The sequence below is a fragment of the Salmo salar genome, chromosome ssa22 (assembly GCF_905237065.1).
Source record: "Salmo salar chromosome ssa22, Ssal_v3.1, whole genome shotgun sequence".
Lineage (NCBI taxonomy): Eukaryota > Metazoa > Chordata > Actinopteri > Salmoniformes > Salmonidae > Salmo > Salmo salar.
In genome coordinates this window covers 8,643,739-8,671,151 of record NC_059463.1, presented here as the reverse complement: position 1 = coordinate 8,671,151, position 27,413 = coordinate 8,643,739, and the positions used below count along the sequence as shown (strand labels likewise).

Below are 27,413 nucleotides of genomic sequence, written 5' to 3'. Positions count from 1 at the left end.
AGGCATGCCAACCCCAACAGCTGCCCCTCTGCATCCGACGCAGATTACCTTGGGTTCCCGAGCTGAAGCATCTCAATAGGCCCTGGGCTACCTCCCTCCGGAGCCCCTGGAAAGTGTCCCCTAGGTCCCTCTGACGTCCACCAATAAAGCTGTGGCAGAGGCTCTCCCCATGGCTCACTTAAGCATTGGGGATTCCCGAACCACTTCCCCATTTGGACTCCACCCACGCCCCACCACCCGGCGAAACGTCCCTCCAATCCAGAAACCACAAATCCCTCCAGGTTTTCATCCAGTTGCTCACCGTCTGTCGTTAAGCCTGTTCCACACCATCGTTTAAAACACTGTTCCATAAAACTTTTCTCTTCTTAAAAAGTTCAAATCATGGGTCTTCTCATTGTAGCTAGGGAAATCATCCCACTTCTGACACCATGTGTGACGAAGTTGGCATTTACCTCGTCCACATAAAAAGGTTTCTTTAAGTCTGGACTAGTTTTACTCCAAACATTTTTATGTATTGTTATTAAATCTGGCAAAAAGGTACAAAAAGGTAAGAGCATAAAATCTAGCAAAGATATGCTCTCCGCTCTCCTCTATCCTTCTGCTTTTGCTTCTATGATATCATGGCGGTCCGCAAACAATCGTTTAAGTGCATGCCACCACCTTATCTGCTGGAATGTATGATCAATCAAAATCAGCCTAATTCTGTACTACCATAATAAAAACAAAACATCTAAACCAAATAAATCCCTAACTTCTACCGCACCCTCCCTCCTCCCACAAAAGACCCTCCCAACCCCATTCAACTTTATCTATATCATGGTGAAACACTCCACCCTTAGAATTGTTCAGCATGTCAACAACCATTTCAACAGTAACATCTGTTACCCCCAATATCTCTTTTTCTGTCTCCACAATAACCTTCAAGCTGGCATTTCTACTTCCCACAACCCGAGTCGTATTGATAACCCTAGCAAAATAAAAGCTATGAAGTCAACTTTATTCATTAGCAAAGTGCCCTTTGACACTGCCCATTCATGAGCACAAGATTTCTGAAGAGGCCCCAAAACCATGCCAGGGCCAGAAGCACAGTAGGTCCACTTACTACAGGTGCATCCATGTAAACTCCATTAGTCCGCACTGTAGTTCTACCAATCTGTTTTACGGCCTCTGCATACGATACATCATGACTGATCCTATATCTCTGAGCCTCTCTAGCCTCTCTCTGTACCTGGCATCCACCAAATGCTGCACTGTGTTCTCCCCCACAATTACAGCACTTAACCTTCACATTGCTTCCACATTCATCGTAATCATGTGCACCTCCACACTTGGTACATATTTTTCCCCCTTTACACTGAGCAGTTACATGTCCCATTCCTTGGCATTTAAAACACTGCAGTGCATATGGGACAAATTCTCTAACATTGAAACTAATGAATCCTTTCTGTACTTTTCCCAGCAAGACTTTCTCAAAACCTCAGCATGACTGATAAGCTTTCACTTCTTTGACCCTCTTTCCTACTGATCAACCTTTTGGCCCCAATCACTCTGCCTCCCATCACATTTTCTTTAATATCATCTGTGGACATAGATATTGGGACCTCGGTGATGACTCACATCCATCTCCATCCTTAGGATTACACACTCGTGTATAAGCACCAGGGACATGGCTTTTAATCTTCTTCCCATTAAGCTTTTCCATTTTCAGAATCTTCTCTTGCTGAGCCTGGCTACCACACAATATTAACAATCTACCATTTCCAATGAACCAAGCTAATTTGACTTCACCTACCTCTTTCTCTACGGCGTTAGTTAGTCGGACAGGGTGTAAGTGAGGCCCTGTGGTCGCATCAAATACTATCACCACTTTCCTCTCCAACACATCATTACTCTTGCTTCCTACCATGGCCCTCTTTGTGCTTTCTTTACTAGACTCGCCACTGCTTTCTGTATCATGATCTCTCTTCTTCCTATGTCTTTGAACCTCATCCTCCCGCTCCATAACATCAGAACTGACACCCAGATTGTTCGCATTCCAGCACAGCTGTTGCTTCACCAACTTTTTCTCCATTTCTCCCGCACTACTCGTCGCCATTTCTGACCTCCAACCCTCTCTTCCTCAGCTAGCTTTATTCCTCGTCTTCTCTTCCCTTCTACAACAACTTTCTGTCTTTCCTTGTTTACTAACTGTATGTGTCATTCGATCAAGCGCCCGGATTTACTGTTTGTGTAGGTTGTTTGGTGGTGGAACAGGAAACGGGGCGGTGATTCGACGATGCCAATGTCAGTCAAGGTAGCTAGTCCCGCCTCCCTCAATACCTCCTTCGGGGGGTATTCCGCTGTGAACTCCGGAAGTCCCAGATACTTTTCAGCTGCAGACACAATGATGACCAACTTCTTTCATTTATTTGATACTTGTGCCGTACAGTTAACAGATACTATTAATAATTTATTACATTTGTAATGATCTCTTCATTATACAGAATAATCTGGCAGTTGCAATGAACGCTACAAAATCCACCTTTTTAACACATAGCAAATCCGGTTCTCTTGCTTGGCACACATTCATGGGCTGCGGGTCATCCGCGACCATATCTTCAACACTGTCACTTGCTTTCTCAATTCTTTTGGTTGCCTCCGCATAGGAGATCTGATGGACCATCCTGACTTTTGCCACCTTAACTTCCTTCAACATTACAGGGCACTCCAACAACTCTAACCCTCAACTACCATCGACACCCCGGAGATGACTCCCTTAACAAGCGCTCTGCTCCGAAGTTCAAAAGACAACACGTTGGATGTCAAGATTCTTGTGATTCCCACTGCACTTTCTCTCTGTTCCTCAGAAATACAATTACTCAGAACAAGCCCAGTTTTGGTCACTCAAATTGACTCCACTTTTCCCAGCACCCGTTTCACCTTCTTCGAGACCTCATACTGGTCTCCCAGATATTCATCCTTATCCAAAAAAACGCATCCAAACAGGACACAAATCCTTGCCTGCGTTATACTTATCATCCACTTCAATTTTAGACCACTTCCTTTTTGATCTAATCTTCTCCAACCTTACTCAACGCACTTCTTGTTTCTAACTCAGCAACAGTAGCGGTGCGTGGGTAAAATCACTGGGGAAGCCAAGCCCCCCCCCCAACCTATGTGTTGTGATAATTGCGTTGCTTGCTGAAACAATAAGAAGACACAGTGGCAGAATAAATTCAACCACATCTTTGTTTTATCACAAAACCGGATAGCAACTTCTGTCCAGTGAAGTCCACAAAGCATATTGCATGTACAGTTACAGACATGACCTACAGCGTGGTCAAGCAAGTTAATGTTTCTGACATTTTCGGAAACAACTATTGATTTAGAACCACAGAGAGTTACCGCAAAGTCGCAAAGAAAACAGTAGCTGCCACCACTATTCCAACACCATTTCAACAACATCAAATCATCTCTGCTTAGTCTAATACAGTGACAACAAAAAAAATAGCAAAAACAATTTAGTCCAATCAAATAGCATATGATGTGGCCGTCCATGGTTCTGATTTCTGTGTGCGTGTTTGCGTGTGTGTGTGTGTTTGTGTGTCGGTGCGTGTTCGTACAAGTAGAAAAACATGTTGACTCACCCTACTTGTAGAGAAACGCTAATGCCATCCTCCTCTCTTTCATGTTGATGAAATGATCTATCGCTCTGTCATACAGTATACGCTTTTATTTTTTGTTGTCCTAGACTACCTGGCTAAAATGCGTGCTCGCTAGCCTAACTTCCATTCATGGGCAACGTTAGCTAGTTAACATTAGCCTTCAACATCTAGCTGCATATTGAACTTCCATACTCTCAGGCCAGGGGCACAACAATGTATGAATTAATGGTTGGATCCGAATCGCCTTTATAATCATTGGCCAATACAGAGAATTAAGTAAAACCAAAAGTCCAAATCTCTATATCCTTCCATGACTAATTTAGGAAAGTCTCAATTTTAGCTAGCTAGCTAACCACCGGAGGACAACAACACAACGAGATGCAACAATTGAAGTTTCTGTCAATGACGTATGCTCTGAATCAGATTGGATAGGAGTGATGCCAAAATACAAGCTGGCTTCCCTTAACACTTTTTTTTGGTGCGCCAGGACCATTCACAGTTGAGCTCGCTCAGTTTAGGTCAACGTTGATTGGCAAATTTTGTATACTTTTTTTTATCAAGAGAGGCCAAATGTTCGCTGGCTTTCCTTACCAATGAGAGACTTCCTTAGAGCATCAGATAGATGGCTTACATGTGGAGAGACAGAGGGGCGCTGTTTCGCTCACTCGGATGATTTCTCCTGTGAGATACTTTCAGTATCTTGCGAATTGAAGGAAAATTATGATTCAAAAAAGATCTTGGTCAATTTTTGGGGAAGCCTCGCGTCTCTTGGCCTCCATGAATACATGCCACTGCTTATCAAAATCAATTTATGCCATCGCCAACTTCCCAGCAGGACAGTCCAGCCCCCACTGACCATCTACCACAAACACATACACACCTGTATTCAATCAACTCAAATTGGTGGAGCCTACAATACACAATTAGCTAATCCTGATTCTACACACATACCTCACACATTCAATTGACACATTTAACTGCTGCAGGTGAAATGATGGAAAAACATTCAAACTATAACAGGATATGAAATACGACTGAAAACAGGGCCCTTCAACAAACACTAAACACATTTACATTCACACACAAAATACGTAAAGTTCCGTCTTTGGTGAGGATGCTTCATCATTCCAACAGACCCCCTCCAAAATGTGTCCGTATGTTCAAATTACGACTATGCCACTGCTATGTGGTTTTTCCATGTTCCTTTTCAACATAAATCTATTTGAATTCCACTCTGCTTAGAATCAATCTTTGCCCTTGATCATGTTTTGACAAATGATTCAACCATGAGTAACTACATTATATTACGATCTGATTGGCTAAAATGGGGTTCCAAGCCCTTGACAATCCCCTGTAATCTAGACTGTCTGAAGTAGCCTTGTCAATCACTGAAGTAGTGCCAGTTTTCAAAATATCAATGCGCCAACTCTGATCCCTGACCAAAACAAAACATGGCAGAAAATGTATCTCACCTCAGATCCATAACCAGTGGTAACCACAAACTATAATGAAGGTTATGTTAAAAAGATGAAAAGATTAATGTTACACTTGGCTCATGGCTGCAACACATTTTGTAACACAGACAGACCATAGTATGCATATCACTCACCTTAAGATGCTGCAAAAAAAGACATCTCTGCATAAACTAATTAGTTCTAGCTAGGTAGTAAAGTTTACCCTCGTCGGTCCTGCGCCGGAGGAGATGGCCGCCGTTTTACGGTCTCCTAACCAATTTTGCTATTATGTGTTTTTTTTTTGTTGCAATATTTGTAAATTATTTTGTACATAATGTTTCTGCAACCATATCTTACGGCAGAAAAGAGCTTCTGGATATCAGGACAGCGATCACTCACCTCGGATTAGACAAATATTTTTTCAACAACAACAACAAGCAGGACTCACACAATATTCTCCAAACACCCCGCAGGGCAGACATTCCAATTATTCGCAAAAGGAAGCGACGCAGAGGACGAAGAGCCGGATGCCTCATCCGGACCCGCAGAAGGCGAGTAGGAAAGCTGCCATTACCGTCAATATTACTCGCCAACGTACAATCATTGGACAATAAACTAGACGAGGTACGATCACGAATATCCTACCAACGGGACATCAAAAACTGTAATATCCTATGTTTCACGGAATCGTGGGATATACGCTGCACCGGCAAGATAGAACAGCACACTCCGGTAAGACGAGGGGGGGGCAGTCTGTGCATATTTGTAAACAACAGCTGGTGCACGAAATCTAAGGAAGTCTCTAGATTTTGCTCGCCTGAAGTAGAGTATATTGTGATAAATTGCAGGCCACACTACTTGCCTAGAGAGTTCTCAGCTATACTTTTCGTGGCTGTTTATTTACCACCACAATCAGATGCTGGCACTAAGACCGCACTCAGTCAGCTGTATAAAGAAATAAGCAAACAGGAAACCACTCACCCAGAGGCGGCGCTCCTAGTGGCCGGAGACTTTAACGCAGGGAAACTTAAATCAGTTCTACCAAATCTCTATCAACATTTTAAATGTGCAACCAGAGGGAAAAAAATTCTAGATCACCTGTACTCCACACACAGAGACGCATATAAAGCTCTCCCTCGCCCTCCATTTGGTAAATCCAACGACAACTCTATCCTTCTGATTCCTGCTTACAAGCAAAAATTAAAGCAGGAAGCACCAGTGACTCGGTCTATAAAAAAATGGTCAGATGAAGCAGATGCTAAACTACAGGACTGTTTTGCTATCACAGACTGGAACATGTTCCGGGATTCTACCGATGACATTGAGGAATACACCACATCAGTCACTGGCTTTATCAATAAGTGCATTGAGGACGTCATCCCCACAGTGACTGTACGTACATACCCCAACCAGAAGCCATGGATTACAGGCAACATTCGAACTGAGCTAAAGGGTAGAGCTGCCGCTTTCAGGGTGCGGGACTCTAACCCAGAAGCTTACAAGAAATCCCGCTATGCCCTGCGACGAACCATCAAACAGGCAAAGCGTCAATACAGGGCTAAGATTGAATCATACTACACCGGCTCCGACACTCGTCGGATGTGGCAGGGCTTGCAAACTATTTCAGACTACAAAGGGAAGCACAGCTGCGAGCTGCCCAGTGACACAAGCCTACCAGACGAGCTAAATCACTTCTATGCTCACTTCGAGGCAAGCAACACTGAGGCATGCATGAGAGCATCAGCTGTTCCGGACGACTGTGTGATCACGCTCTCCGTAGCCGACGTGAGTAAGACCTTTAAACAGGTCAACATACACAAGGCTGCGAGGCCAGACGGATTACCAGGACGTGTGCTCCGGGCATGTGCTGACCCTGATTGAGTCTGTAATACCAACATGCTTCAAGCAGACCAGCATAGTCCCTGTGTCCAAGAACACAAAGGCAACCTGCCTAAATGACTACAGACCCGTAGCACTCACGTCCGTAGCCATGAAGTGCTTTAAAAGGCTGGTAATGGCTCACATCAACACCATTATCCCAGAAACCCTAGACCAACTCCAATTTGCATACCGCCCAAACAGATCCACAGATGATGCAATCTCTATTGCACTCCACACTGCCCTTTCCCACCTGGACAAAAGGAACACCTATGTGAGAATGCTATTCATTGACTACAGCTCAGCGTTCAACACCATAGTACTCTCAAAGCTAATCACTAAGCTAAGGAACCTGGGACTAAACACCTCCCTCTGCAACTGGATCCTGGATATTCTGATGGGTGGTGAGGGTAGGTAGCAACACATCTGCCACGCTGATCCTCAACACTGGAGCTCCCCAGGGGTGCGTGCTCAGTCCCCTCCTGTACTCCCTGTTCACCCAGGACTGCATGGCCAGGCACGAGTCCAACACCATCATTAAGTTTGCAGATGACACAACAGTGGTAGGCCTGATCACCGAAAACGACGAGACAGCCTATAGGGAGGAGGTCAGAGATCTGGCCGGGTGGAGCCAGAATAACAACCTATCTCTCAACATAACCAAGACAAAGGAGATGATTGTGGACTACAGTAAAAGAAGCATCGAGCACGTCCCCATTCTCATCGACATGGCTGTAGTGGAGCAGGTTGAGAGCTTCAAATTCCTTGGTGTCCACATCAACAACAAACTAGAATGGTCCAAACACAACCAAGACAGTCGTGAAGAGGGCACGACAAAGCCTATTCTCCCTCAGGAAACTAAAAAGATTTGGCATGGGTCCTGAGATCCTCAAAAGGCTCTATAGCTGCAACATCGAGAGCATCCTGACCGGTTGCATCTGCCTGGTACGGCAATTGCTCGGCCTCTGACCGCAAGGCACTTCAGAGGGTAGTGCGTACGGCCCAGTACATCACTGGGGCATCCAGGACCTCTACACCAGGCGGTGTCAGAGGAAGGCCCTAAAAATTGTCAAAGACCTCAGCCACCCCAGTCATAGACTGTTCTCTCTACTACCTCATGGCAAGCGGTACCGGAGTGCCAAGTCTAGGACAAAAAGGCTTCTCAATAGTTTTTACCCCCAAGCAATAAGACTCCTGAACAGTTAACCAATGGTTACCTGGACTATTTGCATTGTGTGCCCCCCAACCCCTCTTTTACGCTGCTGCTACTCTCTGTTTATCTTATATGCATAGTCACTTTAACTATACGTCCATGTACATACTACCTCAATTGGCCGACCATCCAGTGCTCCCGCACATTGGCTAACTGGGCTATCTGCATTGTGTCCCACCACCTGCCAACCCCTCTTTTTACGCTACTGCTACTCTCTGTTCATCATATGTGCATAGTCACTTTAACCATTCCAACATGTACATACTACCTCAATAAGCCTGACTAACCGGTGTCTGTATATAGCCTCGCTACTCTTATTTTCAAATGTCTTTTTACTGTTGTTTTATTTCTTTACTTACCTACACACACACACAAACACACACACACACACCTTTTTTTCGCACTATTGGTTAGAGCCTGTAAGTAAGCATTTCACTGTAAGGTCTACACCTGTTGTATTCGGTGCACGTGACAAATACACTTTGATTTGATTTGAGTTTGTTTGGTTGTTGGTTTGTTTTTTTGTAACTTAGCAAGTAGGCTCCTGCCTGGCCAGTGAGCATGCATGCTTGCTAACTAACGTTAAGTGAGCCAACCAATCATCAATCAAGAAGCACTACACAAATTGCTGACAATTTGCCCTGCTACAGTGGCTGGCTAGCCACATACTGTAGGTATAGCAGTCATTGCATTACAAGCTACAGTGCCTTCAGAAAGTATCCACACCCCTTGACTTTTCAAACATTTTGTTGTGTTACAGCCTGAATTTGAAATTGATGACATTTAGATATTGAGTCACTGGCCTAAGTACAATACTCTATAATGTCAAAGTGTTTAAGGATTTAGAAATATTTACAGTTGAAGTCGTAAGTTTACATACACTTAGGTTGGGGTCATTAAAACTCGTTTTTCAACCAGTCCACAAATTTCTTGTGAACAAACTATAGTTTTGGCAAGTAATTTTTCCAACAATTGTTTACAGACAGAATATTTCATTTATAATTCACTGTATCACAATTCCAGTACGTCAGACGTTTACATACACTAAGTTGACTGTGCCTTTTAAACAGCTTGGAAAATTCCAGAAAATGATGTCATGGCTCTAGAAGCTTCTGATAGGCAAATTGACATAATTTAAGTCAATTGGAGGTGTACCTGTGGCTGTATTTCAAGGCCTACCTTCAAACTCAGTGCTTGTTTGCTTGACATCATGGGAAAATCAAAAGAAATCAGCCTAGACCTCTGAAAAAAAATTGTAGACCTCCACAAGTCTGGTTCATCCTTGGGAGCAATTTCCAAACGCCTGAAGGTACCATGTTCATCTGTACAAACAATAGTACACAAGTATAAACACCATGGGACCACGCAGCCGTCATACCGCTCAGGAAGGAGACGCGTTCTGTCTCCTAGAGATGAACGTACTTTGATGCGAAAAGTGCAAATCAATCCCAGAACAACAGCAAAGGAGGTTGTGAAGATGCTGGAGGAAGCAGGTACAAAAGTATATATATCCACAGTAAAACGAGTCCTATATCGACATAACCTGAAAGCCCGCTCAGCAAGGAAGAAGCCCCTGCTCCAAAACCGCCATAAAAAAGCCAGACTACGGTTTGCAACTGCACATGGGGACTAAGGTTGTACTTTTTGGAGAAATGTCATCTGGTCTGATGACCATCATTATGTTTGGAGGAAAAAGGGGGAGGCTTGCAAGCCGAAGAACACCATCTCAACTGTGAAGCACAGGGGTGGCAGCATCATGTTGTGGGGGTGCTTTTCTGCGGGAGGGACTGGTGCACTACACTAAATAGATGGCATCATGAGGAGGAAAATTATGTGGATATATTGAAGCAATATCTCAAGACATCAGTCAGGAAGTTAAAGCTTGGTCACAAATGGGTCTTCCAAATGAACAATGACCCCAAGCATACTTCCAAAGTTGTGGCAAAATGGTTTAAGGACAACAAAGTCAAGGTATTGGAGTGGCCATCACAAAGCCCTGACCTCAATCCTATAGAAAATTTGTGGGCAGCACTGAAAAAGCATGTGCGAGCAAGGAGGCCTACAAACCTGACTCAGTTACACCAGCTCTGTCAGGAGGAATGGGCCAAAATTCACCCAACTTATTGTGGAAAGCTTGTGGAAGGCTACCCGAAACATTTGACCCAAGTTAAACAATTTAAAGGCAATGCTACCAAATACTAATTGAGTGTATGTAAACTTCTGACCCACTGGGAATGTGATGAAAGAAATAAAAGCTGAAATAAATCATTCTCTCTACTGTTATTCTGACATTTCACCTTTTTAAAATAGATTGGTGATCCTAACTGACCTGAAACAGGGATTTTTTTTACTAGGATTAAATGTCAGGAATTGTGAAAAACTTCTGACTTCAACTGTACAAATTAATACAAAATGAACAGCTGAAATGTCTTGAGTCAATAAGTATTCAACACCCATTGTTATTGCAAGCCTAAATAAGTTCAGGAGTAAAAATGTGCTTAACAAGTCTCATAATTAGTTGCAATAGTCTTTAACATGATTTTTGAATGACTTCCTTATCTCTGTACCCCACATATACAGGTATCTGTAAGGTCCCTCAGTCGAGCAGGAAGTTTCAAACACAGATTCAACTACAAAAAACAGGGATGTTTTCCAATGCCTCGCAAAGAAGGGCACCTATTGGTAGATTGGTTAAATTAAAAAAAGCATTGCATATCCCTTTGAGAATGGTGAAGTTAATAATCACACTTTGGATGGTGTATGAATACACCCAGTCACTTCAACGATACAGGCGTCCTTCCTAACTCAGTTGCCGGAGAGGATGGTGTTGGTTGCATCATATTATGGTTATGCTTGTCATTGACAAGGACCAAGGAGTAAAAATAAATGGAATAGAGCTAAGCACAAGCAAAATCCTAGAGGAAAACCTGGTTCTGTCACATTCGTCGTAAGAAGGAGTTGAAGTGGACCAAGTGGACCAAGCGCAGCGTAGTAAGTGTTCATGATTACTTTATTCATAAACACACTCAAACAAAATAACGAAAACGAAAAGGCACAGTTCCGTCAGGCACAGACACTAAACAGAAAACAACCTCCCACTAACACAGGAAGAAAACAGGCTGCCTAAGTATGATTCCCAATCAGAGAAAACAATAGACAGCTGCCTCTGATTGGGAACCACACTGGCCCAAAAACAAAGAAACAGAAAACATAGATTTTCCCACGCGAGTCACACCCTGACCTAACCAAACATAGAGAATAATAAGGATCTCTACAGTCAGCGCGTTACAGTAACCCCCCCCAAAGGTGCGGACTCCGGCCGCAAACCTGAACCTATAGGGGAGGGTCCGGGTGGGCATCTCCTCTTGGTGGAGGCTCCGGTGCGGTATGCAGATCCCCCTTCGCTTTGGGCTCCCCCCACTTTCGTGGAATCGGACCATGGATCGTCGCCGGAGGCTCCTGACCCTGGATCGTTGCCGGAGAAACCGTATCGTAGATCATTGCCGGAGGCTCTGGACTGGGAACCCCCGCTGGAGGCCCCCCGAACTGCCGACCCCCGCTGGAGGCTCCGGACTGCGGACCGTCGCTGGAGGCTCCGGACTGCGGACCGTCACTGGAGGCTCCGGACTGCGGACCGTCACTGGAGGCTCCGCACCATGGATCATCACTGGAGGCTCCGTGCCATGGATCATCACTACAGGCTCCGGGCCATGGATTATCACTGGAGGCTTCGTATGTGGAGCCGGAACAGGTCTCACCGGACTGGGGAGACACACTGGAAGCCGGGTGTGTAGAGCAGGCACAGGGCGTACCAGACTGGAGAGACGCACTGGAGGTCTGGAGCATAGGGCTGCCACAACCCGTCCTGGCTGGATGCTCACTTTAGCCTGGCAAATGCGGGGCGCTGGCACAGGACGAACTGGGCTGTGAAGGTGCACTGGCGACACAGTGCGTTGAGCAGGCGCAGGATATCCTGGACTGAGAAGACGCACCGGAGACCAGGAGCGCTGAGCCGGCACAATCCGTCCTGGCTGAATGCTCACTTTAGCCCGGCAAATGCGGGGAGCCGGCAACGAGCGCACTGGGCTGTGAATGCGCACCGGAGATACGGTGCGCATCACCGCATAACACGGTGCCTGATTGGTCACATGCTCCCCACGATAAGTACGGGGAGATGGTTCAGGTCTCAACCCTGACTCTGCCAATCTCCCCATGTGCCCCCCCCAAAAAAAATTGGGAGCTGCCTCTCGGGCTTCCGTTGTTGTGCTACCTGCTCATATCGTCGCCGTTCATCTCTTGCTGCCTCCATCTGCTCCCTTGAACGGCGATATTCCCCAATCCGCGTCCAGGGTCCTTTGCCGTCCAGGATCTCCTCCCATGTCCAACTATCCTGGCCACGCTGCTTGGTCCGTTTTTGGTGGGAGGTTCTGTCACGTTCGTCATATGTGGTAGTTGAAGTGGACCAAGGCGCAGCGTGGTAAGTGTTCATGATTACTTTATTCATAAACACACTCAAACAAAATAACGAAAACACACAGTTCCGTCAGGCACAGACACTAAACAGAAAACAACCTCCCACAAACACAGGAAGAAAACAGGCTGCCTAAGTATGATTCCCAATCAGAGACAACAACAGACAGCTGCCTCTGATTGGGAACCACACTCCGCCCAAAAACAAAGAAAACATAGATTTTCCCACCTGAGTCACACATTTACATTTACGTCATTTACAGTAGTGAATGCATACATTTCATACAATTTCATTTCATGCATTTTTTGTTGTTGTACTGCCCCCCCGTGGTAATCGAACCCACAACCCTGGCATTGCACACACCATGCTCTACTAACTGAGCCACAGGGACGGCTCAGCCTGACCTAACCAAACATAGAGAATAATAAGGATCTCTACGGTCAGGGCATGACAGGTTCAGTCTGCATTCCAACAGACACTGGGAGACAAATTCACTTTCAGCATGACAATAACCTATAACCAAGGCCAAATATACACTGGAGTTGATTCCAAGACAACATTGCATGTTCCTGAGTGGCCTAGTTACAGGTTTGACTTAAATCCGCTTGAAAATCTTTGGCAAGACTTGAAATGACTGTGTAGCAATGATCAACAACAAACTTGACAGAGCTTGAGGAATTTTGAGAAGAATAATGTGCAAATACTGCACAATCCAGGTGTGCAAATCTCTTAGAGACTTATCCAGAAGACTCACAGCTGTATCGCTGCCAAAGGTGTTTCTAAAATGTAATGACTGAGGAGTGTAGATACCTATGTACAGTAAATTAGATATTCCTGTATTTAGTTTTTACGTTGTCATTATTGCGCACTGTGTTATACGGGTAAGAAAAAAACATGTATTTAATACATTTTGAATTTAGGCTGTAACACAACAAAATGTGGAATAAATCAAGGGGTATGAATACTATCTGAAGGCACTGTAGCTAGGAAGATGGAGTTTGTTCTCATTTCTGCTGTCGAGTCTCTGACGTGACTCTGCTGTACTGTAGGTAGCTAGCTAATGTTAGCGCACTAGTTAGCTAGCAAGTGAAGTGACAAGAATTTTAGCCAGCTTGTGTAACAACCAACAGAGAGGAAGAGGCAGCTAATTGTCCCTGCTACTCTATAGCTGGCTAGCCAAGTGGGTATGTAGCAGTTATGGCATTACTACTAAGGCAGACTGAGGCCAATATTATTGTTCTGTCATCATCGACATAATGGTACTACTTCACAGTCAGAAAAGTAGTGGGGGATACGTTAATATCAGAAATTAACCACACTGCCGCAACCAGAAACTCTGGCTTTTTAGCGACAAACAGTCGTTTCAGAGGGAATTCTCACAAACAAAATGTTGCAATCCATTTTTTTAAAAGCACATTAACACACCCCCGACTGTGTGTTGCTAGGTAATTACCGCGCACCTCAGCGGTTGAAGTCACTTGGCCTCCAGCCTTCCCACACCACTGAGTTGTGTGGCAATACCCTGGCAATGCACATTCTGGATTGTGTTAATGCTTACGTAGTGAAGTGTGTCCAGTTATTACTATGAAATCGGGGCACCAGCCTGTTATTGGACAAAATTTGTCTTTTAAGAAGACCTGACTTATGCGTTAGTTCAACAATAACCTGGTAATATAATTGGTTTATCTGAAGGTATGAGTTCTTTACCAGTCAATTTGAGCTCACTTCTTCCAGAGTAAGAAGACAACACAATTCCATTATACATCAGTTATTCACAAAGTAAACAAAATATTTACAAACATAATGAGAATGATCATGGAAAAGGGTAAGGAACAGGGTGAAAGATACGAAGTAAAGACCTCGATATATCAGAATATTAAGATGTCATACTCAGTGAATGAGCAAAGTCTGTTGCTCAGGCCACATAGAAAAGAACAAAGGGGAAGATGGCTGTGTATCCTTTCTTGTTCTGAGTTTCCTTGTGATTGTTTCTCTTCTTGTCTCCTCAGGATTGTGTTCCTGGTTGCTCTGTATTTTGGCAAATTCCTTGAGTTGCGGCGGCTGTGCTCTGACAGTCTTCTTCTTTCCTTGGAGAAGGTTAGGTTAGGCGTCTGCATACGTAGGTTCGGTTTGCTCCTAGCAGAGCTCGGTTAGGTGGAGTGAATATCTGTGCTCACATACTCCCTTAAAATACCTACACTTGGAAAACAAGAAGCAACAATATTACTGTTTTTCCCTTTTGAGATAGCAAAAGTACACCACCTCAAAATAGTCTGAATTAATCTAACATAACTCAAGAAATGTGAAATTCATGTTTGACATTTTGGCAGATGTCTTAGTCTCACAATTTTACATCTAACTAATATGTTTGGTGCAGTATTTCGCAAGTGAAGAAATGCACATGAAAACTAGTTGTCTGTTGTTAAATAACAACAAACACTTAATTGAAGACTCTCTACTGTTGACCAATCACTGACGAAGCGGCGTATACTTCGGCTACCGAACTTCGACTAGCCTCAAGAAAACTTACAAAACAAACAGAAATGTACAAAAACATACACAAACATCACAAAATATAGTCATAATATATGAACAAACTTGTTTCTGTCACACGACTGATCTGTTTCACCTGTCTTTGTGCTTGTCTCCACCCCCCTCGAGGTGTCGCCCATCTTCCCCATTATCCCCAGTGTATTTATACCTGTGTTCTCTGTTTGTCTGTTGCCAATTAGTTTTGTTTTGTCAAGCCTACCAGCATTTTTCCCGTGCTCCTGTCTTTCTCTAGTTCCTGTTTTGTAGTGTTCTCGGTTTTGACCATTCTGCCTGCCCTGACCTTGAGCCTGCTTGCCGTTCTGTACCTTGTCACACCACCCTGGATTACTGACCTCTGCCTGCCCTGACCCTGAGCTTGCCTGCTGTTCTGTACCCTTCGGACTCTGCTCTGGATTACTGACCTCTGCCTGCTCTTGACCAGTCATTTGTCTGCCCCCAGTCATTGTAATAAACCTTTGTTACTTCGAAACTGTCTGCATCTGGGTCTTCTCCTGAGCCTTGACAGTTTTGACTGGGAAGCACACAGTAAGCTTAAGTGTGCTAGTGTTTAGGCAATTACTAGCTCTCTAAAGTCTTATGTCTTTTTCTGGGACTAAGGGGGCTTTCACATCGAATTGGTTTGGAGTGGTTTTTCTGAACTCTGGTGCATTTATCACCTTCATTCAGTTTGTTTGGACTGGTATGAACAATATCTAAACAACGCACCGTGGTTCACTCAAAAAGAGAACGCAATCCGGACAAACCACAGGAAAAGAACCAGAGTCGCTCAGTATTATTGGTTGTTTGACCAATGCTCGCAGAATCATAACTTCATATCTTAGAAACATTCTGTGAGTAGAAGAACATTTATGAGTGCATCCGATGAAGATCAGGGGAGATGGGTACCTTGGATATAGGCTACTGATATAACCTATTCATGTCGCAGTTAGAAAAGGGAAAGGGAGAGGGGGATACCTAGTCAGTTGTACAACTGAATGCCTTCAACTGAAATGTGTCTTCCGCATTTAACCCAACCCCCCTGAATCAGAGAGGTGCCGGGGGCTGCCTTAATAGACATCCACGTCTTCGGCGCCCGGAGAACAGTGCCTTGCTCAGGGGCAGAATTACATATTTTTACCTTGTCAGAGGTAAATGCCCTACCACAAGTTGTTGAAAGACCAAAGCAAAAGTAATATGAAGATTCGGACACACAAGTCCCAATTCCTGTACTGAATAGGTACTTTCTCCCTAAAATGTACATTACCCCCTGGGTACTATTTCCCTAAAGATACTTTCTCTCCCTTGAGAAGTAGCTGAGCCAGGAGGGGGACAGAGAGGAGGATAAGAGAGGTCCAGGGATAGATAGAGAGCTTTTCTAGTCCAGGTAGGTCACATGGTATCTTCACCTAGGTGTGAAGGGTTATTTTTTATGACCCATTGTCTTGCAGGTAGAGAAAATCTTCAGGGAGAAGACCTAAAGTTGGGTAAAGTCAATTCAACATAATGTTTTACATCATTCAACATATGACATTAAAACAACACACCGCTACATTACTAACATTTTAATCACCCCCTGTATTTTTTGTCAGCCATGGCAATACGGCGAAATATGATACTGTATATTGACATGCAGTTGTTTTTCAGTAAACAGGTCAGACTGCCAGACACATACAGTATACAGTCTATATTATAATAGTCTACTGTTAATATGCCCAACTCAGCCCCTGTCACTAGTTCTCACTACAGTGTCTGCTAACGTACAGTACAGTAAAAGCTTCATTACTCCACCTGTTTGATACGTCAGGATCTAGGATCTCCTCCAGTAGTATGTCACAACTGGATGGCACGGCTGCTGTCTTGTCAGTACAGCTTTTCATAAATACACATGGAAAACACGTTTTCCTGACTGTCAAAATAACTCTCAAATCCCGTTCAAAAGATGAAAACTGCGTACAAAGCCATTCTTAACTTTAAACTCCACTGTCTGTTTTAGTCATATCTTAGCGTAGAAAGACAAGTACAGCAGGTGTTTGTACGTTTCGCATCATCAAATGTTGAATAGGAGCTTTTCGATTTCACAGTGACATTTTTGTGAAAATGTATAGTAAGAAGTTACTTAATGGTTGACAATTGGAGAATAGTCATTCTGCCATTACTATCCATTTACAAACATTCCTATCTACAACAAACCACAATGTTAACCTACAATTACCACAGGCCTAAGAGGAGAATGCAAAGATCACTGGTAATGTAATAAAGATAGGGGGGCATTGTGTCCAAGTTTTGTACTGATTAGTACTGTTTAGGAACACCCAGTGCACGGATAATGAGAAAAGTACCTCATAAAACTGCATTCACTATAAAAGCCTTCAAAGTAGTCTCTTAATTATTGTGATGACTTAGAGAGGCTGTGGCCGCCCCTCACTTTATTCCTCTGAGAGAGGGTGGTGGCAGGTTGTATGGTTGAGTGGTCTTCAGGGCCGAATGGACAGATGCAGGACTGAGGGACCCAGTGATTTGATCTGGGGATCAACTATCGCCTCCTGTCAGGGAGTGCCTCTCGTCCTCCCGGGACAGCCCTTGGGGCCACTTCCAACCTGTCACTGTGTCTTAGACACTATTGATGAGGGAGAGAGGGACGCTCGGGTTATATGTTTATTTCATATGGATAAATGCTCTCTGTGTGACTTCAGTGTAATCAGTGTGTGGCTTCATTAGTGAAACAAAACAAGCAAACAAACAATCTAAAGAAAGAAATTATATTTAACTCTGATCTGATTGATGTGCTGATTGCAGTTATACCAGCATTGACTGTCGGTAATGACGCTCAGAAGGGGATCTATGGCAGCCATGTCTTAAAGGGGGCTGAATGCACCAATTCTGTATGTGTTTTTCTAGTGCTCATTTTGGTCTTGGGGGTGTGGTTCGATTTGGGTGTATTATGTTCCCATATCGTACCGTGGCAGTTACTGTTGTTTGTCCTTCTGGAGTAGCAACAACATAGCCACTACCTCTTCTTCAAAGTAGTCCAAATTAATCTAAGATTAATCAAGAAATCTGTTATTAAGTTTGAAGTTTTTACCGAGGAGATTTCCGAGGAGCGCAATTTTACATCTAGCTAAGGTGTTTGGGGCAGTATTTCTCAAGTTAAAAAAAGTGCATATCTGGGAGTATTTCATAGCGAATCATGTTACAAAACAGGTCGTGGCAGCACACACAATTCTCTCTAATGTTTTTTTTCTATTGTGGCAGTTGGGATGCAAGTGCGTATCGTCTCAATTCTCATTTTGCCCAAAACAGTGGCAAACTCGAGTGATCACTATTAAACACATCAACAAGTGGCCACTCCATAAAGGGTTTAGGGGCCAAGTGTTCTTTCAACAGAACATTGGCGACGTGTTGTCTTAAGTAAACAAGTCTAAGGAGCTGCGTAATGGGGGCAGGTTTGTCTCACTGTCAGTTTCTGCAATACGATTGTATAGAGTTCAAACAGCATGGGCAAGTGGGCATGATTGTAATCCAAACCCAACCCTTGTGTAAATCGTGACGACCTCAGTTACATAAATCTTACAAAACTGACTTTATGACCAATATTATCCTACTTGCACTTTTTAGCACATTTTTCCAGTGGAATAAATGTTTCTGACTAATATCAATGCCACATAGGCCATTTTTAACAAGATACGTTTTTTTGCGTTCAGTTGCTCATTAAGAATTACTTCTGTTGAAACAACCTGGAAACATTTTGAAATTTTTGGTCGGTTTGTCCAGGAACAATATAGTGGAATATTTTACTCTAAAAATAGTATTATTTCTGTGGCATAAGACAAAATGCTCCCACATTAACACAAGGAGGTATGATAATCACTTTGCTGAGATTGGAAACGAGCAAGATGGATTAGCAGTTTGCTTCAGCCTTCCTCTACAGGTTTCCAGCCCATTGAGCTCAGCAGGAATGCACTAATATTCAGCATATAGGGAAGGTTGGGGGGAAAATACCCACAGATTATTATTTAATTCAGGTTTTTACAATATCGTGGACCCTCGGTCTCATATTCCGCTCAGCAAAATTAGTGTTAGTGTTTAAACAAGATCTATTTTTATGGTAGGATATCAATGATCACTCTGCTTTTCTTTGACCACACACGCACACGCACACGCACACACACACTGGGCGAGAACATCTGGATGTTCCTCTACATCTTTTATGTGTTACATCATCATATGTTGCAGCACCCCATAGCAGCTGAGTCGCCACAAAATTATTACACAGATTGTCCAGGGAAATTTACTGCTGGCAGCTGTGGAGCTATCCCCTCATAGCCTCTTTACTCATAGACACACACAAACACATACACACACAAAACACACACTGCTGGCCAGTACATTCAGAATAGTCTCCAGATCTGTGGGAAAGCAGCGGCTGGATGCTGTTTCACCCTCATCTCTCCTGAGGAAGGGTGTCTCTCTCCTAGTTCATTAAATCAGTCGAGAACAGTCAGGAAATGGGTTCGCCGTATCATTGGCTGAGTGCGTTATGATACTTTTTGTGGTCTTTTGTAAGCTAACATTCTCTTTATAAGGACTTATGCACAGTTGATATGTTGGTTATGCAGTAGGATTGCTCAGGCAGAAATGACTTGATGCAATTGCAATATCTTCAGCTACATTTCATAAATATGCTCATACAAAAATACTTTCAAAATATTGTGATCAACTTTTTCCCATCCACAAATATCTACACAACAGGAAACAAGCTTGTCAGAGCAGCTTGGGAGTGAGGTCATCATCAATGGACTCAACTCAGCATGGGGGCATCGCTTGTGACAAGCAAGAACAAAACATGACATTGTTTTCAGTCCCCCTCGCTAAGCCACATCAAATGACTCCATGGGTCTCAGAAGAACCCCAGGTGCCCCGGGACCCACATATCAGGCCAGTGGTGTGTGTAGGCACACGGTGGGAGAGCAGTGAATAAAGGCCCTTGAGGCATCGTAACAAACTAGTCCGTTGCATTGCATCCAAGCAAAGTGAACCATAGTGTTCCCAAAAAGTTATTGGTTCTCCTGGTTAAGATAAATTGTATTTCATTGCTTTTGAGCACAACCTAGAAATTATTCCTTGATTTCTCAAGCGGGCACATTATACACATATTGTATGTCAACACACATAATTGTGCATACAGTATGTATGCACACTATATTGTACTATTTTACTGTTATAGAAGGTATAGAGGTTAATAAACAGGCATGTATTTCCCAGCTCTGTTGTCTGTGTGAACAGAAAGCCACCTCGCTGGTATAGCAGCCCTCATGCAGTATTTAGAGTCAATGAATGTCCACTTGTTCTAAGGGGAGGGGGTGAAGCAGACAGCCATTTTGCAGTAATTCCAGGGCTATACTTACATACTATAAGACATTATGAGTCTGGGTTGGATGCTGTTACCTGAGTTTAGTGCGTATGCTGCTTGCAGCTCTTTCCAAAGTGTGCTAGAACTTTATTTTACAGTATTTTCCTAGTATTCAATAGGAAACTGTGGTATCAAATGGCGCCTAGTTGCACTTGTTTTATTGAATTTATTGAAGAATGAATAAATAGATTAACTGTAATTACCATTCCACCATTTCATTTCTTAGTACACTGAACAAAAATATAAATGGAACATGTAAAGTTCTGGTTTCATGAGCTGAATAAAAGATCCCAGAAACTTTCCATATGCACAAAAAGCTTATTCTTCTCAAATGTACTTCACAAATTTGTTTACATCCCTGTTAGTGAGCATTTTATCCTTTGTCAAAATAATCCTTTTACCTGACAGGTGTGACATATCAATAAGCTGATTAAACAGCACGATCATTACACAGGTGTATCTTGTGCTGCGGACAGTAAAATGCCACTCTGAAATGTGCAGTTTTGTCACACAACACAATGCCACAGATGACTTAAGTTTTGAGGGAGCATGCAATTGGCATGCTGACTGCAGGAATATCCACCAGAGCTGTTGCCAGAGAATTGAATGTCCATTTCTCTACCATAAGCCACCTCCAACGTCGATTTAGAGAATTTGGCAGTGCGTCCAACCGGCCTCACAACCGCAGACCATGTGTAACCACGGCAGCCCAGGACCTCGAAATTTGAGGGTGCTGAGGAGTATTTCTGTCTGTAATAAAGCCCTTTTGTGGGCAAAAACTCATTCTGATTGGCTGGCCAGGGGAAAACTGACAATTGTTTGGTCCAGTGACACTCATTTAGGCTGTTGGCGGGATACTGTATAGTGAAAAAGGACCTGACCTGAAAACCTCCATATACACCTGCCAAAATCAGCATATTGTTTTGTTTATTTGAAACTTGTTCTTGCTCGTCCCAAGCAATTCCCTCATGCAGAGTTTAGTCTATTGATGATGACCTCACTCCCAAGCTGCTCTGACAAGCTTGTTTCCTATTGTGTGAAACTGTGTACGCGACCAATACAATTTTGATACACGAGTGATATTATCTGACAGAAATATTTGTGGTTTTTCTAAATAAGATGTTAATGTTGATAGTAAATTATGACTTCCAAATTATGTTTTTACAGTCCTGGTGTATACTTACACTGATATATATATATATATATATATATATATATATATATTATATATATATATATATATATATATATATATATATGAAAATAAGGTATTGACACACTTTGAAACTTATTGGACAGCATTGTTCTTCTGTAAACATCATTGGACTAGTTCCATTTAAGTAAAAAGTCAATAACACTCAGTAGATTTAAGCATATGATTAAATCAGGGTTAGAGTTACTTAATAAGGCAGCTCAGACAGGATAAACAGCTAAGCTGGATGTTCCAGTTGTTGTGGGCTTTTGGACACAGCTTTCCTCACGGGCTGTTAACCCTGTTCATTTTGTGCACTGAGTAAACGACGTGCCTAAATGTGTCTGACTGCACAATCCATTTCCACAGCACACAGGCAAATCATGCATAATTGTGTGTGCGATGAACGTGCCTGACCCAAGAGGTGAAGGGAGGGGGGAGGGGAAGAACAAAGGGATTGAGAGAGATGAGGGTGTGTGAAAACATGCCTGTGATAAAAAAAAACTATTATGCTGTCCAGTTTTAAAAATGCCAAGCTTATCATTTCTCATCGCTCCCTTTACATTTCACACATACTGCTGAGGCAGAGCAAAGTATCTTTAAATGGTACATAGGATGAGACAGGGAGGAGGGGGGAGAGAAGGAGGAGGAGGAAGAGGGGGGAGGGATTGTTGTTGCGTCTGCTGCTACTGTCATTCTGCTGCTGCGCGCTTCAGCGGCAGGAGGCTCTGCTGAAGGGAGGAGTAGAAAACGGAGCCAGGGAGAACGAGAGAGAGAGAGGACAGGGAAAGAAAGGAGAGAAAAGAAGGGAGAGTCTGTCATGAGGACAGAGAGGGGGAAGGAGGAGAGGAAAATAATTATAATCTGTCTGAAAAAAGGACCAAAGATCCAAGAACTGTGTTTTGGTTGCCTTTTTCTGTTTTCTCTTGACAAGGACAAGGGGACCGAGAGGAATACAATTTTTTCTCCTTGGTGATGCTTTTCTTAATGCTCTCATGCAGGAGGCATGCTCAGAAGTAGTGTGAAAGGAGGCAGAGAAGGAGATTTAAAGATGGAACGGGCGGAAAGTACGAAAACGTACGGCCAAGCCGAGGGCAAAGCTGTTGGCATGGCAGCCAAGAGGGGCAAGTCGGGGATGCCCCAGAGTGCCCAGCGAGGGGAACTGAGGGTGTACCGTGCAGGTAGCTCTGAAGGGCGGCTGCCTGTGTCCTCCAACCTCCGCAAGCAGAGGTCCCTGACCAACCTGGCCGTGCTCACCGATGCAGAGAAGAAGATGCACCTCTACGAGCCCAAGTGGTGTGATGACATGGCCAAGCCTGGAGCAGGGCATCTCAAGACGGGCAAGCCCAAGCTGGCAGGAGGGGGTGGCAGTGGCGGAGGAGGGGGCGCGCCACTCTCACGCAACCTCTCCAAGTCAGAGCACTCTCTCTTCCAGGGCAAACCCAAACCCTTCAGCCCACTGGCGGCTCCTTCTGGCCTGGTCAGACCCGGTCAGAGCCGGATCCCTAGAGGTCCCTATGCAGAGGTGAAACCCCTGAGTAAGGCCCCTGAGGATGGCAAATCTGATGATGAGATCCTCTCCAGCAAGGCCAAGGCTGTCAACAAGAAGCAGGTGGCGGGAGCTTCTGGGGAGGCAGGGGCCAAGGGCCAAGGGGATGGGAGCCAGTCCTTCCTCAAGGTGGATCCAGAGCTGGTAGTGACTGTCCTTGGTGACCTGGAGCAGCTTCTCTTCAGCCAGATGCTGGGTGAGTAAAACCAAGCAGAACCTTTTCCCTGCCTGTCGAGCCTGTTGCTTTCTACAGCACAACAAATAGAAACGCCCCTCTCTGCTCACTGTCTCCTCTCGATGCCTCGCACAGTCAACACGCCCCCTTACTACAGCTGTCGCTAACACCTGCTTGCTGCTGCAGACTTCATTGTCCCTGAATGGAGCTAATCTGGCCCAGCATCGATTCAGAAAAAGCCTCTACGGTTTTTACACCGTCTCTCAGAGTTCACATTGCATGCATTTGAAAAGCTTTCTCTTGAATGCTGCCCCAGCTTTTGCGTTTTGATTTAAAGTTGTTTCCACATTATTGTGAAGCAGGGGTTGGGATCACACGACGGGTGGTGGTGGACAATACCTCCATTGTTTGCAATGCATTTAGGTTATTGTTTTTAATATCCTACTGGCTACTCTATCTCTGGCATGTGAAGCATGATGTCATGGATTGTGTGTATAAGGTTGTTTCCTATAGCACTAGGGCTGGGAATTGCCAGCAAATTGATACTTGGGAGTAAAAGTATTGATATAATATCGTCCAAGTAATATTGCAATATTTAACTGTGTTGATTTTTCCCCCATCACTATATAGCACTGGCTGTTCAATGGTATGAAAGAAAAAAATTAAACCCAGGTCTAGTCAGTGACCTGCTGATCTCTATTCCATCTCAGCTAGTCTGCTGCAGTGGGTCTACTAACAAGCTATGCCCTTAGTGATTGTGTGGCCCTCTGTTTGCTCCATGCAGGGATATCTGTGAATAGTTCCAGAAAATAGGAGCTGGGAAATAAACCAAGCCATATTTAATTCATTTTCAGCCCACTGTGAGACACATATTTAGCCTCCTCCCAGCCCCATTCATCCGTGGCCATTGACAGATGGTGCCCACACTGTCTGCTATGGGAAAGAAAATGGCCATGGCTGGGCCTCCTCTCTCTCTCTCTCTCTCTCTCTCTCTCTCCCTCTCCTGTAGGTATCTCAGTAGAACGACAACCTCTTTGTTTACAACCAGGTGGATAGAGATGATATACTGTGGAGATATAATTGACTAAACACAGCACATTTTGAACAGGATATCTCTCTTTTTCTGATACATACAGTACCACGTAATTTTTCTGTCAGGTTTTATACTGACCAGTGATATAGGTTGATCCCTGGATTGCCTACTGTGCTTTTTTTATTGGCCTCTGGCTATGCATGTCATTATCCCAACTGAGTGCATTAGATTAGTGTGTTGGGTTAATTGGCTTTGACATTGATCAGAAACAACAGCACGGATTAGGACCAAGAACCAAATATCCCGCCCAAACCTTGTCTTTCTCTGACAGTCATACATGGCTGGCATATATCCCACTGTACTTCAGTTTGTGCATCAGCTGCTGAATCGGTGACCTCAATTTCAATTGTGTCCAACCCCTGCTCTATTAAATTGCCAATTTCAAGTCCCATACCCTCACTATGGTTTCATACAACGCTCATTTTGGGGGTCTGTTTCTCTGCAGGCCCCTGAAAGGGTCAGCTCTTCTCTGGTCCACTCTAACAAAAACATGTTGAGATGGACGGTAATTGAAGATGGGACTGGATGGTTTGAGATTATTAGGCCACTACTTTGACTGTATCTGGCGGTTGCTCCCAGGGGGTTCAAGGCTAATGACAGTGAGCTCTGCCCTGAATCATAGAGCCTAGAGACTGATTTAAACAACACAGCTCTGTCACAAATATTCTTATGTTGTTTAGAATCTGTTCATTGATATACTATTTTAATAGCGAAAGGTTTTATGAACAAGCCAGTCAATGAGCATTCCAGCTAGTCACATAGAGGTAGCCTATGTTTTGTTGACATACCAGCTAGCTAAGTTAGAGACATATTTTGTTAATGGACACATTTGTACTGATCTCATTTGTTCTCCGTGCCTTATTAGTTTATACGGACGGGACGTCGAACCCTCGTGTTCGTCAGGCTTAGAGACAAGTAAACAGTGTCAGTCAACAATCCCATTCTGAACATTGACAGTCCATTGTTTGTGTGTATGTGTGTTTACTAATGATCGGGGAAAATTGATACAGTTACATATTGCAATATTATTTTGGGACAATATTATATAGATACTTTGACTCCAAGTATCAATTTAAAAAAATATATTTTAAAAAGTACCTTTGCTATGAAGCGTTAGCTAGAGCTAGTCGGCAGTACCTCCGCCAAAACTCTGGTATTTTTCATCCTATAGCTTGTTCTCCATATTCTTTTTAAATAGTGAGCCAACATGTTTTCATCACTTTTATTTCCATGACTGATCAAATCGAATTTTTTCATGCTCTCTCTTGTCTCTCTGCAGCAGACATATACTGAGCAGTATGTTTGGAACATCAAATCGAAGTAAAATTGCAGTGTCAAATGGTAATATAGAAAGAATCGTAAGAATCACAATACATATTGTATCATATCGCGAGGTCCCGGGCAATTCCCAGCTCTGGTGTTTACATAATTGCAATTTTTTTTTTTTTATATATATATATTTTTATTTCACCTTTATTTAACCAGGTAGACTAGTTGAGAACAAGTTCTCATTTACAACTGCGACCTGGCCAAGATAAATCAAAGCAGTGCGACACAAACAACATCACATGGAATAAACAAGCATACAGTCAATAACACAATTGAAAAAAAGAAAGTCTACATACAGTGTGCGCAAATGGCATGAGGAGGTAAGGCAATAAATAGGCCATAGTAGCGAAGTAATTACAATTTAGCAAATTAACACTGGAGTGATAGATGTGCAGATGATGTGCAAGTAGAAATACTGATGTGCAAGAGAGCAGAAAAGTAAATGAAAACAATATGGGGATGAGGTAGGTAGATTGGATGGGCTATTTACAGATGGGCTATGTACAGCTGCAGTGATCGGTTAGCTGCTCAGATAGCTGATGTTTAAAGTTAGTGAGGAAAATATAAGTGTCCAGCTTCAGCAATTTTTGCAATTTGTTCCAGTCATTAGCAGCAGAGAACTGGAAGGAAAGGCAGCCAAATGAGGTGTTGGTTTTGGGGACAACCAGTGAGAAATACCTGCTGGAGCGCGTGCTACGGGTGGGTCTTGTTATTTTGACCAGTGAGCTGAGATAAGGCAGAGATTTACCTAGGAAAGACTTGTGGATGACCTAGAGCCAGTGGGTCTGGCGACGAATATGTAGCGAGGTCCAGCTGACGAGAGCATACAGGTCGCAGTGGTAGGTAGTGTATGGGGCTTTGGTGACAAAACGGATGGATGTGATAGACTGCATCCAGTTTGCTGAGTGGAGTGTTGGAGGCTATTTTGTAAATGACATCACCGAAGTCGAGGATCTGTAGGATGGTCCGTTTTACGAGGGTATGTTTGGCGGCGTGAGTGAAGAAGGCTTTGTTGCAAAATAGGAAGCCAATTCTAGATTTAATTTTGGATTGGAGATGTTTAATATGAGTCTGGAAGGAGAGTTTACAGTCTAGCCAGACACCAAGGTATTTGTAGTTGTCCACATATTCTAAGTCGGAACCGTCCAGAGTAGTGATGCTAGTCGGGCGGGCGGGTGCGGGCAGCAAACGGTTGAAAAGCATGCATTTAGTTTTACTAGCATTTAAGAACAGTTAGAGGCCACGGAAGGAGTGTTGTATGGCATTGAAGCTCGTCTGGAGGTTTGTTAACACAGTGTCTAAAGAAGGGCCAGATGTGTACAGAATGGTATCGTCTGCGTAGAGGTAGATCAGGGAATCACCCGCAGCAAGAGCGACATCGTTGATATATACAGAGAAAAGAGTCAGCCCGAGAATTGAACCCTGTGGTACCACCATAGAGGCTGCCAGAGGTCCGGACAACAGGCCCTCCGA

General features: G+C 43.7%; 1 protein-coding gene across 18 annotated transcripts in view; it reads left to right on the top strand.

The window, feature by feature from the left end:
- The window catches only part of LOC106582711 (neuron navigator 1), a 125,466-nt gene that overhangs the window by 12,495 nt on the left and 85,558 nt on the right, over positions 1–27,413 (top strand). The window contains exon 1 of one of the 18 annotated variants that reach the window (XM_014166060.2): positions 22,343–23,539. The exons of 14 other annotated variants lie outside the window; for them this stretch is intronic. In XM_014166060.2, the coding sequence (XP_014021535.1) occupies positions 22,801–23,539 (739 nt within the window). In that variant the 5' untranslated portion in view covers positions 22,343–22,800. Of the gene's footprint in view, positions 1–22,342; positions 23,540–27,413 lie in introns of those variants that run through there. 3 more of the 18 variants (XM_014166063.2, XM_014166059.2, XM_045705736.1) reach the window with 3 other exon arrangements.